Here is an 18,124-nt window from a genome sequence, read left to right on the forward strand (position 1 = left end):
CGATTGTAATGCTAGTGCACAAATCCCATCAAACAACAGAACCCTGGGAATAGGGCCAGAGGCAGAGATGAGAACGGGTCCAGCTTGGGGCCAGAGAGGAGAGAGAGTGAGAGAGAGAGAGAGAGAGAGAGAGAGAGAGAGAGAGAGAGAGAGAGAGAGAGAGAGAGAGAGAGAGAGAGAGAGAGAGAGAGAAGAGGGGGCTCAGGAATTAAATGGAGGGGGCAATGTTGCTACAAAGACACTTTTCAGATTTAAGTTAGTATTGCCTATGATAAAAAATCCCCCCAAAATGGAAATCTATATCTGTATAGGTTTGAGGTCTACCCACGTCAAACCTATGACTTCTACTGTATGATGAAATAACTGCAGGTGAAGGAGGGTTAGCGAGCCACAGTGTATGACAAAGTCTCACACTTACTTCAAACTCACTCACTCACTTACATACCCTCTGAGACATAAGCATTCTTCTCTATAAACTGGTATGCAAAAAGAAGCATGGTGCACCTCGCTCCTGAGATCATCCAGAGCTCCAAATTGTCACGCTACATTTCTGTTCCAACAGAGAGAGAGAGAGAGAGCGAGAGTAGGCCTAAACGGTCATAAATATATTTTTGTGCATCACCTATTATTTGATAAACCTACTCCTGATTTTGCACCTTTCAATTTCCTACTGCTGCGTCATGCCCTTGAGAACGTTACCTATTTCACGGAGACACAACCCTTCTCTCTCATTCACTCAAACAGACTGCGTACTGAAATATCTGTCAGCTACGCTCAGAAACAGGGAAATCAGAGAAAGCTAGAAATGAGACACCCACACACACACACACAGTGCAAATCACAGTTCCGTTCCAAAGGAGGAGAAAGGGAGGAGAAAGGAAGTGCAGCATAGGCAGAAATCCATTCTACACTACTGTCTCCCTTTAACAAAATGCACCATTCTAAGCCCATTCTGACATTCTACATTACTGTCTCCCTTTAACAAAATGCACCATTCTAAGCCCATTCTGACATTCTACACTACTGTCTCCCTTTAACAAAATGCACCATTCTAAACCCATTCTGACATTCTACACTACTGTCTCCCTTTAACAAAATGCACCATTCTAAGCCCATTCTGACATTCTACACTACTGTCTCCCTTTAACAAAATGCACCATTCTAATCCCATTCTGACATTCTACACTACTGTCTCCCTTTAACAAAATGCACCATTCTAATCCCATTCTGACAGGCCCTTTAACGAAATGCACCATTCTAATCCCATTCTGACATTCTAGACTTCTGTCTCCCTTTAACAAAATGCACCATTCTAATCCCATTCGACACTACTGGCTCCCTTTAACAAAATGCACCATTCTAAACCCATTCTGACATTTTACACTACTGTCTCCCTTTAACAAAATGCACCATTCTAATCCCATTCTGACATTCTACGCTAATGTCTCCCTTTAACAAAATGCACCATTCTAATCCCATTCTGACATTCTACATTAATGTCTCCCTTTAACAAAATGCACCATTCTAACCATTCTTATTTTTATTTCACCTTTATTTAACCAGGTAAACCAGTTGAGAACAAGTTCTCATTTACAACTGCGACCTGGCCAAGATAAAGCAAAGCAGTGCGATAAAAACAACAACACAGAGTTACATATGGGGTAAAACAAAACAAAGTCAAAAATACAACAGAAATACATATAATATACAGTGTGCAAATTTAGCAAGTTATGGAGGTAAGGCAATAAAATAGGCTATAGTGCAAAATAATTACAATTAGTATTAACACTGGAATGATAGATGTGCAAGAGATGATGTGCAAATAGAGATACTGGGGTACAAATGAGCAAAATAAATAACAATATAGGGATGAGGTAGTTGGGCGGGCTAATTTCAGATGGGCTGTGTACAGGTGCAGTGATCGGTAAGGTGCTCTGACAACTGATGCTTAAAGTTAGTGAGGGAGATAAGTGTCTCCAGCTTCAGAGATTTTTGCAATTTGTTCCAGTCATTGGCAGCAGAGAACTGGAAGGAATTGCGGCCAAAGGAGGTGTTGGCTTTGGGGATGACCAGTGAGATATACCCGCTGGAGCGCAGACTACGGGTGGGTGTTGCTATGGTGACCAATGAGCTAAGATAAGGCGGGGATTTGCCTAGCAGTGATTTATAGATGGCCTGGAGCCAGTGGGTTTGGCGACGAATATGTAGTGAGGACCAGCCAACAAGAGCGTACAGGTCACAGTGGTGGGTATTATATGGGGCTTTGGAGACAAAACGGATGGCACTGTGATAGACTACATCCAATTTGCTGAGTAGAGTGTTGGAGGCTATTTTGTAAATGACATCGCCGAAGTCAAGGATCGGTAGGATAGTCAGTTTTACGAGGGCATGTTTGGCAGCATGAGTGAAGGAGGCTTTGTTGCGAAATAGGAAACCGATTCTAGATTTAACTTTGGATTGGAGATTCTTAATGTGAGTCTGGAAGGAGAGTTTACAGTCTAACCAGACACCTAGATATTTGTAGTTGTCCACATACTCTAGGTCAGACCCGTCGAGAGTAGTGATTCTAGTCGGGTGGGCGGGTGCAAGCAGCGTTCGGTTGAAGAGCATGTATTTAGTTTTACTAGTGTTTAAGAGCAGTTGGAGGCTACTGAAGGAGTGTTGTATGGAATTGAAGCTCGTTTGGAGGTTTGTTAACATACTGGCTCCCTTTAACAAAATGCACCATTCTAAGCCCATTCTGACATTTTACACTACTGTCTCCCTTTAACAAAATGCACCATTCTAATCCCATTCTGACATTCTACGCTACTGTCTCCCTTTAAAAAATACACCATTCTAATCCCATTCTGACATTCTACACTAATGTCTCCCTTTAACAAAATGCACCATTCTAATCCCATTCTGACATTCTATACTACTGTCTCCTTTAAAAAAATGCACCATTCTAATTCCATTCTGACATTCTACACTACTGTCTTCCTTTAACAAAATGCACCATTCTAATCCCATTCTGACATTCTACACTACTGTCTCCCTTTAACAAAATGCACCATTCTAATCCCATTCTGACATTCTACACTACTGTCTCCCTTTAACAAAATGCACCATTCTAATCCCATTCTGACATTCTACACTACTGTCTCCCTTTAAAAAATGCACCATTCTAATTCCATTCTGACATTCTACACTACTGTCTCCCTTTAAAAAATGCACCATTCTAATTCCATTCTGACATTCTACACTACTGTTTTCCTTTAACAAAATGCACCATTCTAATCCCATTCTGACATTATACACTACTGTCTTCCTTTAACAAAATGCACCACTCTAAACCCATTCTGACATTCTACACTACTGTCTTCCTTTAACAAAATGCACCATTGTCTTTCTCCCCCAGAGAAACCAGAAGCAGCAGGATACATGTGTGTACAGTTCTCCTCGCATTTATCAAGCAGCCATTAGCTACACATATCTGCCCCCCAAAGTACCATTAGTTAGTGAATGTCATAGAGAAGGCTGTGCACAGCTCTGTGCAATGCTAAATGAGACTTGACGGTCATGATATGAAGGGGGAAATATATTCCCCTCTAACATTCAGTAAAGCTACTTTAATAAAAGCTTTATAGGGCAATCCACTATGCTGGAATCAAGCAGAGCAACAAATGATATAAGATGTTTATGTGTCCAGAAATGACATAACACCGCATGCTGGCAACATGCCACATGTTAAGCAGTATCCTCAAATCCCACTCTATTGATACCTATTCAGATGGCTTTACTCTGGAAAGAGAACACGGCTCTGCTAGGAAATACACAGGGATGACAGAGACGTCAGAAATGCTGAATCACATTAGAATGATTGGAATGAAGATACTGGTGAGAAAGCTGGAAAGTTAACTCTAGTGTATTGATAAAAAACAAGTCAAATTCAACAATTTCAACAGGTCTTATTGTATAAATGAAATGTATAATGTGGGTGGTTCGAGCCCTGAATGCTGTTTGGATGAAGCCGTAGTATATTTAAGTGATCATGCCCGAGAAGCCGGTGTTTGGAGGATATATTGGCACAGGTGTTGTTAGGCCCGAGACAAAGACACAAACCGTACCAATATATCCTCCAAACACCGGCTTCGAGGGCATTATCACTTTTATACAACGGGTTACCAACATATTCAAATAATGATTGACATACTGTATTTTCATTAAAAAAATGTTATTTTGATGAATTTATTTATACTATTTCATCCTTCCACAAGATATAATTCCGACACAAATCTAGGGTTGCTATCCAAGCCGGCTGGTTGTTCGTTCTATTGGTTTGGTTGCCATGATGGCTGGCAACGTTCTTATCCCTTGCTTGCTAGCTAGCCAACTTTGGCTAACACAGTCACGTCAAACAGTGTAGCCAGAATAACAGCAAAGTAGCTGCATTTGCGTTTGTTTAAGCTGTTTTCTAGTTGTTGTTTTTTGGGATACATCCATAACAATGAGCTAATGATGTGCGATTTCGCCTGGAATATAACATTTGTTCTCTCGCCAGGCCACTGGTCAGGAGAGATAGCCAACTACACAATCACTAACACAATCGCTTCAAACTGAAGCTGGAATGACAGCAAACTAGCTGCATTTCGTGTTTTCTATTGACATTTCTTTGTATATATCCATCAAAATTATGCTGATTTATGATTTCAACTTGCTGAGAAACTCAGCCAGCCTGTCTGTCTCGTCCTGACTCCCGACATGTTCATTACCATAGGACAGCTGGAGATCAAATTTCAATATTGAAAAATGTTTGCAAATGTCGGTGAGACAAACAGCAAGGTTATTACAAATCTCCACTGTTGAAAACCAAATGCTAGTCTAAAAGAAATGTGAGATAATGTCTAGATGCTTTTTACTGTGTAGATCAGTGTAGGCTGAGCTGATGAGACAGTGGATTGCGCAATCAGATGGAATTGTCACGTTCGTTCATGAACGGGTCAGACCAAGGCACAGCGTGATATGCATACATGTTTATTTGACTCATAAACACAACGACAAAACAAGAAACGAAACGTGAAGTCCAAGGTACACAAACAACATACCTCACACGGAACAAGATCCCACAACACACTAGTTGCCAATAGGCTGCCTAAGTATGCTCCCCAATCAGAGACAACGAGCGACAGCTGCCTCTGATTGGGAAACACACCCGGCCAAACATAGATCTAGACATAATAGAACACCAACATAGAAATACCCAACATAGAACATACACACCCTGACTCAACATTTAAGCGTCCCCTGAGTCAGGGCGTGACAGGAATAGAGTGAATAGGCATTTCAATGTCATAGATTTAGCCGGTGGTAACTTGTGGAATAGACACTGGCTGGAATGCGGTTTTAACCCATCAGTATCCAGGATTAGACCCACCCGTTGTATAACAGGCGGTATTATGTGTATAACGCATGAGTGTAAGTATAAAGAATATTCAAGAAATATTGACCACATCCATTGTATGCAGTCTGGAAATATATGCAATTTCACAACCATAAAACCAGACAAACAGCACAGAGCCTTTAAAACAGGTACCCTAGGAATCTTTGCAAGCCATTGTCAGAACGCCAATAAATACTGGGAAATAAAATGAATGTGCGTCTGTGTTCCCTTCCATTCTTTAGTCATCTGTGAATGTGCCTGAGAATAATGCTGTTTACCATCACCCAGGCAGACCAACGCCAGCACTCTTACCCAGCCTTCTTGTGGTTTGATGAGCCTCTGTGAGGAGGACGGTCTGTTCGGTACGTAATTCAATTTGAGAGTGTTTTGTACACACTGTGCATGCCATCAACTGAACTGACCCGACTCTGAGCTGCAATCATGGTGACCCATTAATGCAGGGAGGCACTAAGGGAGGCTGTCTGCTAATAGAGAGAGAGAGAGAGAGAGAGAGAGAGAGAGAGAGAGAGAGAGAGAGAGAGAGAGAGAGAGAGAGAGAGAGAGAGAGAGAGAACGAGAGAGGGGAGAGAGAGAAAGAGAAAGAGAGGGGGGAGAGAGGGGGAGAGAGAGTAGGGAGCGAGAGAGAGAGATAGAGAGAGAGAGAGAGAGAGAGAGGGAGGGGGGGGAGAGAGGGGGGGGAGAGAGAGAGAAGAGAGAGGGAGAGAGCGAGAGAAAAGGAGAGAGACAGTGAGAGAGAGAGAGAAAGGGGAGAGAGAGCTACAGTCTCTGCACTAGTTTCAGGCTGATGTACTGCCTATGGATTGGATTCCCACTGGGCCCTGGAGCTGTTGTGACCCCAAAGGTTGACATAACCCAGAGACAGAGGAGTCAGAGGAGAAAGAGGAGACAGAGGAGACAGTGGTGACAGAGGAGACGGAGGAGACGGAGGAGACAGAGGAGACAGAGGAGACGGAGGAGACGGAGGAGACAGAGGAGACGGAGGAGACGGAGGAGACGGAGGAGAAGGAGGAGACGGAGGAGACCCAGAGACACAGGAGTCAGAGGAGACAGAGTGGACAGAGGAGATGGAGGAGACAGTGGAGACAGAGGAGAAAGAGGAGACAGAGGAGACGGAGGAGCCAGTGGAGACAGAGGAGGCAGAGGAGACCCAGAGACAGAGGAGTCAGAGGAGACAGAGTGGACAGAGGAGACGGAGGAGACAGTGGAGACAGAGGAGAAAGAGGAGACAGAGGAGACGGAGGAGACAGTGGAGACAGAGGAGACAGAGGAGGCAGAGGAGACCCAGAGACAGAGGAGTCAGAGGAGACAGAGTGGACAGAGGAGACGGAGGAGACAGTGGAGACAGAGGAGACAGAGGAGACAGAGGAGACAGAGGAGACGGAGGAGACAGTGGAGACAGAGGAGACAGAGGAGACGGAGGAGACGGAGGAGACAGAGGAGATGGAGACAGACTGGGAGGGAATAGGAGAAAGGCAGAAAGAGAGAGAGAGGGAGATGAGAAGGAAGGAAGGAAGGGGGGAGAGTGACACAACTTCAAGCCAAAATAGCCCATGCTGTTTCTAAAGCCCAGATAATGAGCTGCTGTGGTGTTGTGTGGTGATGGCAGGGTGAGGGTGAGGGAGGGAGGGAGGGAGGGAGGCCAGAGCTCATGGTGGGGAGGGACACTCAGATGTTCCTATAAATTATCTTCAGGAGTAAGAGCTATTAAATCAAGGAACCAATTACATTTATCAGGAGTTACATCATCGCCGACGCACACTGATGAAACAGCACAGCACTCTGTGTGTGTGTGTGTTTGTGTGTGTGTTTGTGTGTGATTGCGTGTGTGCGTGTGTATGTGTGTGTCCATGACTTCAGCTAAGGTCGGCTTTAGAAAGACGGGAGGGTGCTACCAAAGTGAACGGATGGGATGGTGTCTTGTATGGCATTGGGCATTTGAGACAGATTATTGGAAAGTGCTGGAGTCAGCGATAGAGAGTAAACCACCAACACCTCTGCTTATGGGGGGTCAACATTAGCAAATATTTTGGGGAGGCAAAAGCACGATTGTAAATTGGTCATCACCATTCATAATAACTTACATACATAAACTGAACAAATTCGCCACACAACCATCCTTCACAGACAAACCCAGAAATGGCAGGAACACAGACATAAATGTACAACCTGGCTGGACTGGGGGCAAGGAAGTCTGTGTTAGGGCCAGATAAACCTGCAGCACAGCATGGGGTCTCAGAGCTTACTGATCCAGCACCACTGACCACACACACACACACACAGAGAGAGAGAAAGAGCATGAGAGAGAGGAAATATTCCCCATACTGGAGCTCAGTGTTTCCCCTGGGCTTCATACTGGAGCTCAGTGTTTCCCCTGGGCTTCATACTGGAGCTCAGTGTTTCCCCTGGGCTTCATACTGGAGCTCAGTGTTTCCCCTGGGCTTCATACTGGAGCTCAGTGTTTCCCCTGGGCTTCATACTGGAGCTCAGTGTTTCCCCTGGGCTTCATACTGGAGCTCAGTGTTTCCCCTGGGCTTCATACTGGAGCTCAGTGTTTCCCCCTGGGCTTCATACTGGAGCTCAGTGTTTCCCCCTGGGCTTCATACTGGAGCTCAGTGTTTCCCCCTGGGCTTCATACTGGAGCTCAGTGTTTCCCCCTGGGCTTCATACTGGAGCTAAGTGTTTCCCCTGGGCTTCATACTGGAGCTAAGTGTTTCCCCTGGGCTTCATTCTGGAGCTCAGTGTTTCCCCCTGGGCTTCATACTGGAGCTCAGTGTTTCCCCCTGGGCTTCATACTGGAGCTCAGTGTTTCCCCCGGGCTTCATACTGGAGCTCAGTGTTTCCCCTGGGCTTCATACTGGAGCTCAGTGTTTCCCCTGGGCTTCATACTGGAGCTCAGTGTTTCCCCTGGGCATCATACTGGAGCTCAGTGTTTCCCCTGGGCTTCATACTGGAGCTCAGTGTTTCCCCTGGGCTTCATACTGGAGCTCAGTGTTTCCCCTGGGCTTCATACTGGAGCTCAGTGTTTCATCCTCACACACAGACTAGGAGGAGAGACTAGGATCAGCCCAGTCTGCCCCTCCCAGGCTTCATTCCATAACCATGGAGAAGAGAGGAGGAGAGAGGGATGAGAGAGAAAAGACAGGAAGAGGGAGGTAGAGAGGCCCAGTGCAGCACAGTATGTGGTATAGTATTGGTACTGTGCCAGTGTGGGGTTAAGAAGCCGTCATGTGTATGAGGCTAAATGATTCATGCTGATTAGGCCCTCCTTATTGAAATGAATTAAGAGCCCAACATATGTTACAGTGCTTTACAGTTTAAGAAGCTATCTAGAAAAGGGCCATAACTGTGTGTGTGTGTGTGTGTGTGTGTGTGTGTGTGTGTGTGTGTGTGTGTGTGTGTGTGTGTGTGTGTGTGTGTGTGTGTGTGTGTGTGTGTGTGTGTGTGTGTGTGTGTGTGTGTGTGTGTGTGTGTGTGTGTGTGTGTGAGTGTTTGTTTGTGTGTGTGTGTCCGTGCATGTGTGTTTCTGATCAACTCTTGAGTTACTGTACTCCAGTCCATGATGATAGTGTGTGGGTGTAATCCTGCGGTATGATTCTCAAAACAGGTCTGACTAAGCCTGAGGATATGAAAAGAATGCCATGCCCACCACAGCGCAGCAGCCTCTCTAAGAACAGAACAGATCAGATCACAGCAATGAGGATTATAATGAGGAAGAGAGAAACAGAAAAGAGCATCCTTCCTCCCTCATTAGATTCTCTCTCTCTCTCTCTCTCTCTCTCTCTCTCTCTCTCTCTCTCTCTCTCTCTCTCTCTCTCTCTCTCTCTATTCTCTCGCTCTCTCTATTATCTCTCTCTCTCTATTCTCTCTCTCTATTCTATCTCTCTCTCTATTCTCTCTCTCTCTCTCTATTCTCTCTCGCTCTATTCTATCTATCTCTCTCTCTCTATTCTCTCTCTCTCTCTTTCTATCTCTCTCTCTATTCTCTCTCTCTCTCTCACGCTCTCTCTCTCTCAAATCATGCATCTCTAACGATGTCTCTATAAATATGCCCACAGTCTCCAAATCTGTTCTTGCTGTCAAATCATCTATCCATACCCTCACACAAATACCCTCCTATTTTAAAAATACCTACCCTCTCTCTCATTCATCAGTCTTTCCCTTCTTTTTAAACCTTCAATATCGACCCTACTTCTATTTCTCACCAAGCACATCCTCTCTACCCTTTCTCTCTTTCACTAAATACCCACAATCTCTCTGCTTCAAAATCTCAACCAAGAGGCACAGAATACATCACATTAAATTCAACTTCCACCCTTCACTCTCTCAGCGTAAAAGAATAATTTGCAGACACTTTACTGTGTTTTTTTACATTTTTCAACTCTGAGAATAAACTACTCATGAAGAGGAAGGGGGCGTGGAGGGAGGCAATCTTGTTCCCAGCCAGCATAGCCCTGGGAAGATTTCTATCAGACACATATATAGAGAGGCATCCATTTAGAAAATGGCTTTTCTAGGCATGCTGGGCCATTTAGCACACCCTGTGACGACTCCTGTTTGGGGCCGTGATAAATGTTTTTTCACAACAACTATCACGCATGCACAGTCCTTAGACTAACACACACACACTACCTTGCTCAAGAGCATATCGACAGACTTTTCACCTAGTTGGCTCAGGGATTTGAACCAGCAACCTTTCGGTTACTGGCCCAACACTATTAACCGCTAGGGCACCTGCCACCAGTATTCACAGAAACAGATGAGACTAACTAGTCTAGATAACTAGTTACTATTCCCACAGCATACACTCAATCTCATTCTTTCTGACAGTGCAAACACAAACTATTACACTTTTAATTGACATGCTGTATTTGCTTATGCAAATTCACACACATTCCTATTCAATGAATATTGACACAAACTAGGAACATCAAAGACTGTATTTCAGCGAGTAAATACCAACAGACCAAATAGTGATGTTGTATTTCTCTGTAAGACAAAGCAAATAATCTTTGTCTCGAGCTACAACGTCAGAGCAACCAACATGCCCATGCCAATAAAGCCCCTTAAATTGAAATTGAATTGAGAGAGAGACAGAGAGAGAGAGAGAGACAGACAGACAGACATACAAACAGACAGTTCAACTGCAGTCATGCATGGGATCAGGTATGATCTTGAACCCCAAATGAAGTATAGCTCCCAGTACTTACCCCTCTTATCTGTTCAGTTCCAGTGACCAGTTGTATAGTCTTCTCCAGCTCCTTCTCAATGCGGCCTGCCCAATGCATCATTCTGAGGGAACAAAGACACACAGCTGTAACTTTAATATTCAAGCTTTGCATAAAGATTATGAGGCTATAAAAAAAGTACATTCCCTTCCCTTGTTTAACCTCATGTGATGTACTGTACATACTGCATGTGATGTGTGTTTGTGTGGGGTGTTACGTGTCTGTCTGTCCATCTGTGTATTTCCATCTTTCTGTCCGTCACCCAGTCCCCTCCTTCCCTCCATAGACACACTTTTCTTTTTTTATCTCCTAGCGTCAGTTTTATTCATGAACATCCCTTCCAGACGTCAATCATCCCAGTAGTGTTCTGTTGGCTGGGCTTGGATCAGTAGCACAGTTTAAAAGGGTCTGTTATTTACAAAAAGCTTCAGGTCTGACAGAAGTGCACAATAAGCAGGAGGCACTCTCAGTGGATGAAGCCAAGTCTGGAATTAAGAGATCAAACATCTGGAGCTCCTCACTGTATATCTCTCACCAAGGCTACAAATGACTTAATGGATCAAGATGTTCACAAGCTGCTGTTCGATCTGCAAGAGTTCGCAACTTAGAGTGGAGGCCCTACCCACCCAGGCATCAACCACACACATCTAAATGAGAAATAATTCCCCTCACATACATAAAAATAGATCATTAATGAGTAATAATAAAATGTAAGCCATGTACAAATGTTAAGGAAAAAGTAACTCAAAACTCTACAAACATAAAACCCTTTCTTCGCTCATATTTTTAATGAGGCTTGCGAAGCATGACTCTCCACTTTAAATCTTCTACATACTTCTTCTTAATACTATTATTAGGTGGGACTTGCGAAGCAAAAGTCACAACTTTAAATCTTCATCATACTTATTAATATTATTATTATTTGGAACGCTACTCCTCTTACACTATTTAAGCTAGAAATGTTGTTCAAACTTTAAAACATGCAGACTGGTCTGGAAGAGTGTGCTTGTAAACAACTTTTTGATATCTTTTATACTTTTTAAATTATTAAGCTTTTAGTCCGTTTTTTGTCCATCTTCATCCACTTTCATGGGATTTCCTCAACATTCTAAAGGTCCCATTGTGACAATCATCACTTACAACATTCCATTCACTGTAAATGAAACAATGCAACATTTGAAACAAATCAGCTACTTTGACCACTTTGCCAACGACTTTGACAAAAAGTTAGAGGGTATGACATCTTGGTCTAGTTCCCTGCTATTCAAATCTGAAATTGAAACAAAAATATCTGCAACCAATCTAACGATACAGCTGTTTTAGTAACCAAATTAACATATGTTTTTCTAACTTTTTTCAAACAACTGAAATGTTTATAACTTTCAGAGCACTTTAGAAAAACACTTCGAGTGTATGACAAATTGGTCTACTTCTCTGCTAGAGTCAAAACAGAATAATCTCCTATCAATCAAAAGTTACAGATGTTTGTCAGCGTTTAGAGTGACAAGCCATCGCTATGGATACTCACACACACAGAGAAGCGCATGTGGCAGCGCAGGCAAAAATTATGATGAGGGTGAAGAAGGTGATTGAATTTAGAACAATAGTGTAATGATGTTGAAGAATTGTGAACACCAAGAAAGTAGATACAAGGAAGCATCCAAGGCAACAGTGCATCATCCTCCATCTCAGGATTGTGCCCTGTGCTCTAAATAACTCAACTGGCTAGTTTTCCTGTCTGTAAAGAGAAGGGAGGGCAGTAAGTTGATCTTGCTGCTCTGATTGGATTGAGCGAAGCTGTCTCCGTTCACTTGCTTCATATTTCACCCGATCTCTTCTCATCGCACTTCTTTCAGTTTTCACATGAAAAAACTGTAGTTTAGACACTGACCACAGCTACTGACCACAACTACTGCTTTGGTCTGCACTAACTCTGGTTCAGCTCTGGTCCTGTGCTATAAAGTGACTTCAGAAAGTATTCACACCCCTTGACCTTTTCCACATTTTGTTGTGTTACAAGGTGGGATTAAAATGGACTTCATTGTAATTTTTTGTCAATGATCTACACAAAACACTCTGTAAAGTCAAAGTGGAAGAAAAATTCTAACATTTCAAAAAATATATACAGTTGAAGTCAGAAGTTTACGTACATTTAGGTTGGAGTCATTAAAACTTGTTTTTCAACCACTCCACAAATGTCTTGTTAACAAACTATAGTATCTACTTTGTGCATGACACAAGTAATTTTTCCAACAATTGTTTACAGACAGATTATTTCACTTATAATTCACTGTATCACAATTCCAGTGGGTCAGAAGTTTATATACACTAAGTTGACTGTGCCTTTAAACAGCTTGGAAATTCCAGAAAATTATCTCATGGCTTTAGAAGCTTCTGATAGGCTAATTTACACAATTTGAGTCAATTGGAGGTGTACCTGTGGATGTATTTCAAGGCCTACCTTCAAACTCAGTACCTCTTTGCTTGACATCATGGGAAAATCAAAAGAAATCAACCTCCACAAGTCTGGTTCATCCTTGGGAGCAATTTTCAAATGCCTGAAGGTACCACGTTCATCTGTACAAACAATAGTACGCAAGTATAAACACCATGGGACCATGCAGCTGTCATACCGCTCAGGAAGGAGACGCGTTCTGTCTCCTAGAGATGAACGTACTTTGGTGCGAAAAAGTGCAAATCAATCCCAGAACAACAGCAAAGGACCTTGTGAAGATGCTGGAGGAAACAGGTACAAAAGTATCTAGTTGGTTGTTGATCATTGTTATACAGACATTTTCAAGTCTTCCCATAGATTTTCAAGACGATTTAAGTCAAAACAGTAACTAGGCCACTCAGGAACATTCAATGTCGTCTTGGTAAGCAACTCCAGTGTATATTTGGCCTTGTGGTTTAGGTTATTGTCCTGCTGAAAGGTGATTTTGCCTGTGCTTAGCTCTATTACGTTTATTTTTATCCCCAAAAAAACTCCTTAGTCCTTGCCGATGACAAGCATACCTATAACATGATGCAGCCACCACCATACTTGAAAATATGAAGAGTGGTACTCAGTGATGTGTTGTGTTGAATTTGTGCCAAACATAACACTTTCTATTCAGGACATAAAGTTAATTTCTTTGCCACATTTTTGCAGTTTTACTTCAGTACCTTATTGCAAACAGGACGCATAGGCTTCCTTCTTTTCATTTAGGTTAGTATTGTGGAGTAATTACAATGTTGCAATGGTGACTTTAAAACTACTGTTTTAAAGTCACCATTGCCCTTATGGTGAAATCCCTGAGCAGTTTCCTTCCTCTCCGGCAACTGTTATGAAGGATGCCTGTATCTTTGTATTGACTGGGTATATTGATACACCATCCAAAGTGTAATTAATAACTTCACCAAAGGGATAATCAATATCTACTTTTTTAATTTTTACACATCTACCAATAGGTGCCCTTCTTTGCGAGGCAATGGAAAACCTCCCTCGTCTTTGTGGTTGAATCTGTGTTTGAAATTCACTGCTCGACTGAGGGACCTTACAGATAATTGTATGTGTGGGGTACTGAGATGATGTAGTCATTCAAAAATCATGTAAGTATTCAGACCCTTTGCTATGAGACTCGAAATTGAATCAAGGTGCATCCTGTTTCCATTGATCATCCTTGTTGTTTCTACAACTTGATTGGAGTCCACCTGTGGTAAATTCAATTGATTGGATATGATTTGGAAAGGCACACACCTGTCTATATAAGGTCCCACAGTTGACAGTGCATGTCAGAGCAAAAACCAAGCCATCAGGTCGAAGAAATTGTCTGTAGAGCTCTGAGACAGGATTGTGTTGAGGCACAGATCTGGGGAAGGGTACCAAAACATTTCTGCAGCATTGAAGGTCCCCAAGAACACAGTGGCCTCCATCATTCTTAAATGGAAGAAGTTTGGAACCACCAAGACTCTTCCTAGAGCTGGCCGCCCGGCCAAACTGAGCAATTGGGGGAGAAGGGCCTTGGTCAGGGAGGTGACCAAGAACCCGATGGTCACTCTGTCAGAGCTCCAGAGTTCCTCTGTGGAGATGGGATAACCTTCCAGAAAGACAACAATCTCTGCAGCACTCCACCAATCAGGCCTTTATGGTAGAGTGGCCAGACGGAAGCCACTCCTCAGTAAAAGGCACATGACAGCCCACTTGGAGTTTGCCAAAAGGCACCTAAAGAACTCTCAGACCATGAGAAACAAGATTCTCTGGTCTGATGAAACCAAGATTGAACTCTGGCCTGAATGCCAAGCGTCACGTCTGGAGGAAACCTGGCACCATCCCTACGGTGAAGCGTGGTGGTGGCAGCATCATGCTGTGGTGATGTCTTTCAGCGGCAGGGACTGGGAGACTAGTCAGGATCGAGGCAAAGATGAATGGAGCAAAGTACAGAGAGATCCTTTGATGAAAACCTGCTCCAGAGCGCTCAGGACCTCTGACTGGGGCGAAGGTTCACCTTCCAACAGGACAACGACCCTAAGCACACAGCCAAGACAAAGCAGGATTGGCTTCGGGACAAGTCTCTGAATGTCCTTGAGTGTCCCAGCCAGAGCCCAGACTTGAAGCCGATCGAACATCTCTGGAGAGATCTGAAAACAGTTGTGCAGCGACGCTCCCCATCCAACCTGACAGAGCTTGAGAGGATCTGCTGTGAAGAATGGGAGAAACTCCCCAAATACAGGTGTGCCAAACTTGTAGCGTCATACCCAAGAAGACTTGATACTGTAATCGCTGTCAAAGGTGCTTCAACAAAGCACTGAGTAAAGGGTCTGAATACTTAAATTTGCAAACATTTCTAAAAACCTGTTTTTGCTTTGTCATTATGGGGTATTGTGTGTAGATTGATGAGGGAAAAAACAATTTAATCAATTTTAGAATAAGGCTTAACGTATGAAAATGTGGAAAAAGTCAAGGGGTCTGAATTCTTTCCGAAGGCACTGTATGTTCAACAGCTAACAATATCTTAGCCCAATATTGGACTAAAGGAGCATATTGCTACTCCTTACATGTTCTGTTTAAAGGGTGAATTGGCTCTGGAAGACAAAACAGTCAAATACTCCATGTAAACGTGAATTGATTCTCAATTGTGGTACGGTTCTAGAAACATAAATCCCTCTACTTTCATATCATATCAAAATAATTTCACAAACGCAAAGTACACACTTAGTGTAGACTGTTTTAACCGGTTTTAACACAGTTGCAGTCGGCAGTATTTTTCAGTGACAACACGTTTGTGGCGTCTGTCTTCCATTTACACACAGGTGTTCGGAGACGCAGATAGCTAATTAGCACAGGTAGTCCACTCTGTTTTCTGTTTTCTGTAAACAAGCGCTGTAACATGGAAATATGGCCATGTGGAAACCCTAACCCTATAAAGGTGTGTATCAATTTAACCTTTTGTTTTTTGAAAATAAGGTCCTTATGCTTCAAAACTGTATGCAAGCGATGTGGATATGGATGTTGTGTTGGTTGAATGTTCCAGGCAGGTTCCAGAATGTTCTTCAGCTGGTGAACATCTTGTGTTGGGTAATGGCAGCTGGTTTAGCAGGCTTTGGCGCTGTGGCAATGTTCTTCACCACACACTGCTTCGACCTCTTGCAGAAGATTTGTATGTACTGCAAGTCTCCTGGAAAGACATGAAGACTGACCATGAGGATGTGTAAAACATGAAGACTGATCATGGGGATGTGTAACCATACAATAAACAATTATCAACTGTTAACAGAAAAGGGTACAGTAGACTGGTATATGTTTTGTTACACTCAGAGTCAATAATGGGGCATTGAGATGGGCTGTTAGCAAAGATGTGAAAAGTTTAAGGGGGCTTGATTGTAGACAGTCTAGTCATGTATTGTTGTGTATCAGCACCTACAGTTGTGCTGTTGAGTAGAAAAGCACTGCCAACAATAGAGTGAATAAGCTAGAAAAGTATACTAACAGCCCCTCTCCCCCGTGCCAAAGAACTGACTACAAGGGTGTGACAAGTTTGAGAAACACTTGTCTTGTAGACAGTTTAGTGTATTGGTGATTTTGTTTTCTCAAGAGGGTATTGCGCTTTCATAAATACCTTTGGCTGTCCTAGCTTGTTTCAAAGTCAGATGAGCTTGAGCTTATTCCAGGCTGAAAGCTTTCATGCAATGGGTCTACAGGCTCTGTACTACAAATGCTGGTGTCAAGGTCATCATCAGCGGCAGCAGCCGCAGGATTAGTCTGTAGGACACACAGTATTCAGTGATTAGCCAATATTTTACTACTTTGTCCCCATCAATACACACTCAATGTATTATATCCACCCCCCCCCCCCCTCATGTCAATAGATCATGCATACTAACCTTCACACACAATACCCACTCCCAACAGACACTAGTCAGTGACCCACAGCCTCCCCTCCTTACTAATATATCCTTTTCTCAAATTTAGACTTCAAGGCTTGAATGAACAATCAAATAAGCCTCCATAATACAGAGTAAACTACAGTAGAAGTTGTAGCCTACTTGTCAACACAACAACTAGGATAACAAGACATGGACCATGTAAGGGCTCCCGAGTGGCGCAGCGGTCTAAGGCACTGCATCTCAGTGAGGCGTCACTACAGACCCCCTGGTTTGATTCCAGGCTGTATCACAACCGGCCGTGATTGGGAGTCCCATAGGGCGGCGCACAATTGGCCCAGCGTCGTCTGGGTTAGGCCGGTGTAGGCCGTCATTGTAAATAAGAATTTGTTCTTAACTGACTTGCCTAGTTAAATAAAAAATAAATAACAATGTTTATGCCTAGCTCCAGTATATTTATTTGCTCATCATGGAGTCATGAAAAGATTTAGTAGATTTTAGTACGATTTTAGAAGGTGACTTACACTAGTTCCTGGTGCTGAGCTTGATGTTGATGCCGCTGCGGATGTTGATGGGATCGGACTCTAAATAGAACACATAATGTTAGTCATGTTAGCCTCTGCGGTAGTTAGTTAGCTAGGTAGGTAACATAACCTAATGAAGCTAACGTTAGCTTGCAAAGTTACAAATCACATCGATAGCAGCTGACTAATTACATTGACATGCTTGGGAATGTCAAGCCAAGAGTATTATGAAAGCTAGCTAGCTGGATTTTGGTTTGGATAAACAAATGTAGTTCGCTAGCTAGCAACTAGTTAGCTAGGTAACCTTTGCTAAGTTACCTCAGTTTGACTTATTTTCTGCTGCGCTGATGTTGGCTGATCGGATGCCTTCCTCTTTGAAGTGAAGGGGAAAATCGATGGAAAAGTTTGATGACATGGCAACCCCATCAGTTGAGACTTCAGTTTGGTTTTGAAATCTTCTGGCTGAAAGTGCTGGCTACAAACACAGACATTTTGATATTTCTCACATCAATTGGATACACCTCCACAGTGCGGTCCTCCACGTCCTGACTGGATATTGTGGTTTGCTT

At 43.1% G+C, this 18,124-nt stretch overlaps 1 protein-coding gene across 3 annotated transcripts in view; it reads right to left on the reverse strand.

The window, feature by feature from the left end:
• The window catches only part of LOC121574858 (voltage-dependent calcium channel subunit alpha-2/delta-2), a 279,464-nt gene that overhangs the window by 247,081 nt on the left and 14,259 nt on the right, over positions 1-18,124 (reverse strand). For all 3 annotated transcript variants that reach the window (XM_041887497.1, XM_041887496.1, XM_041887498.1), the window contains exon 2: positions 10,651-10,732. In XM_041887497.1, the coding sequence (XP_041743431.1) occupies positions 10,651-10,732 (82 nt within the window). The remainder of the gene's footprint in view (positions 1-10,650; positions 10,733-18,124) is intronic.

The sequence above is a fragment of the Coregonus clupeaformis genome, chromosome 10, assembly GCF_020615455.1.
Source record: "Coregonus clupeaformis isolate EN_2021a chromosome 10, ASM2061545v1, whole genome shotgun sequence".
Classification (NCBI taxonomy): domain Eukaryota; kingdom Metazoa; phylum Chordata; class Actinopteri; order Salmoniformes; family Salmonidae; genus Coregonus; species Coregonus clupeaformis.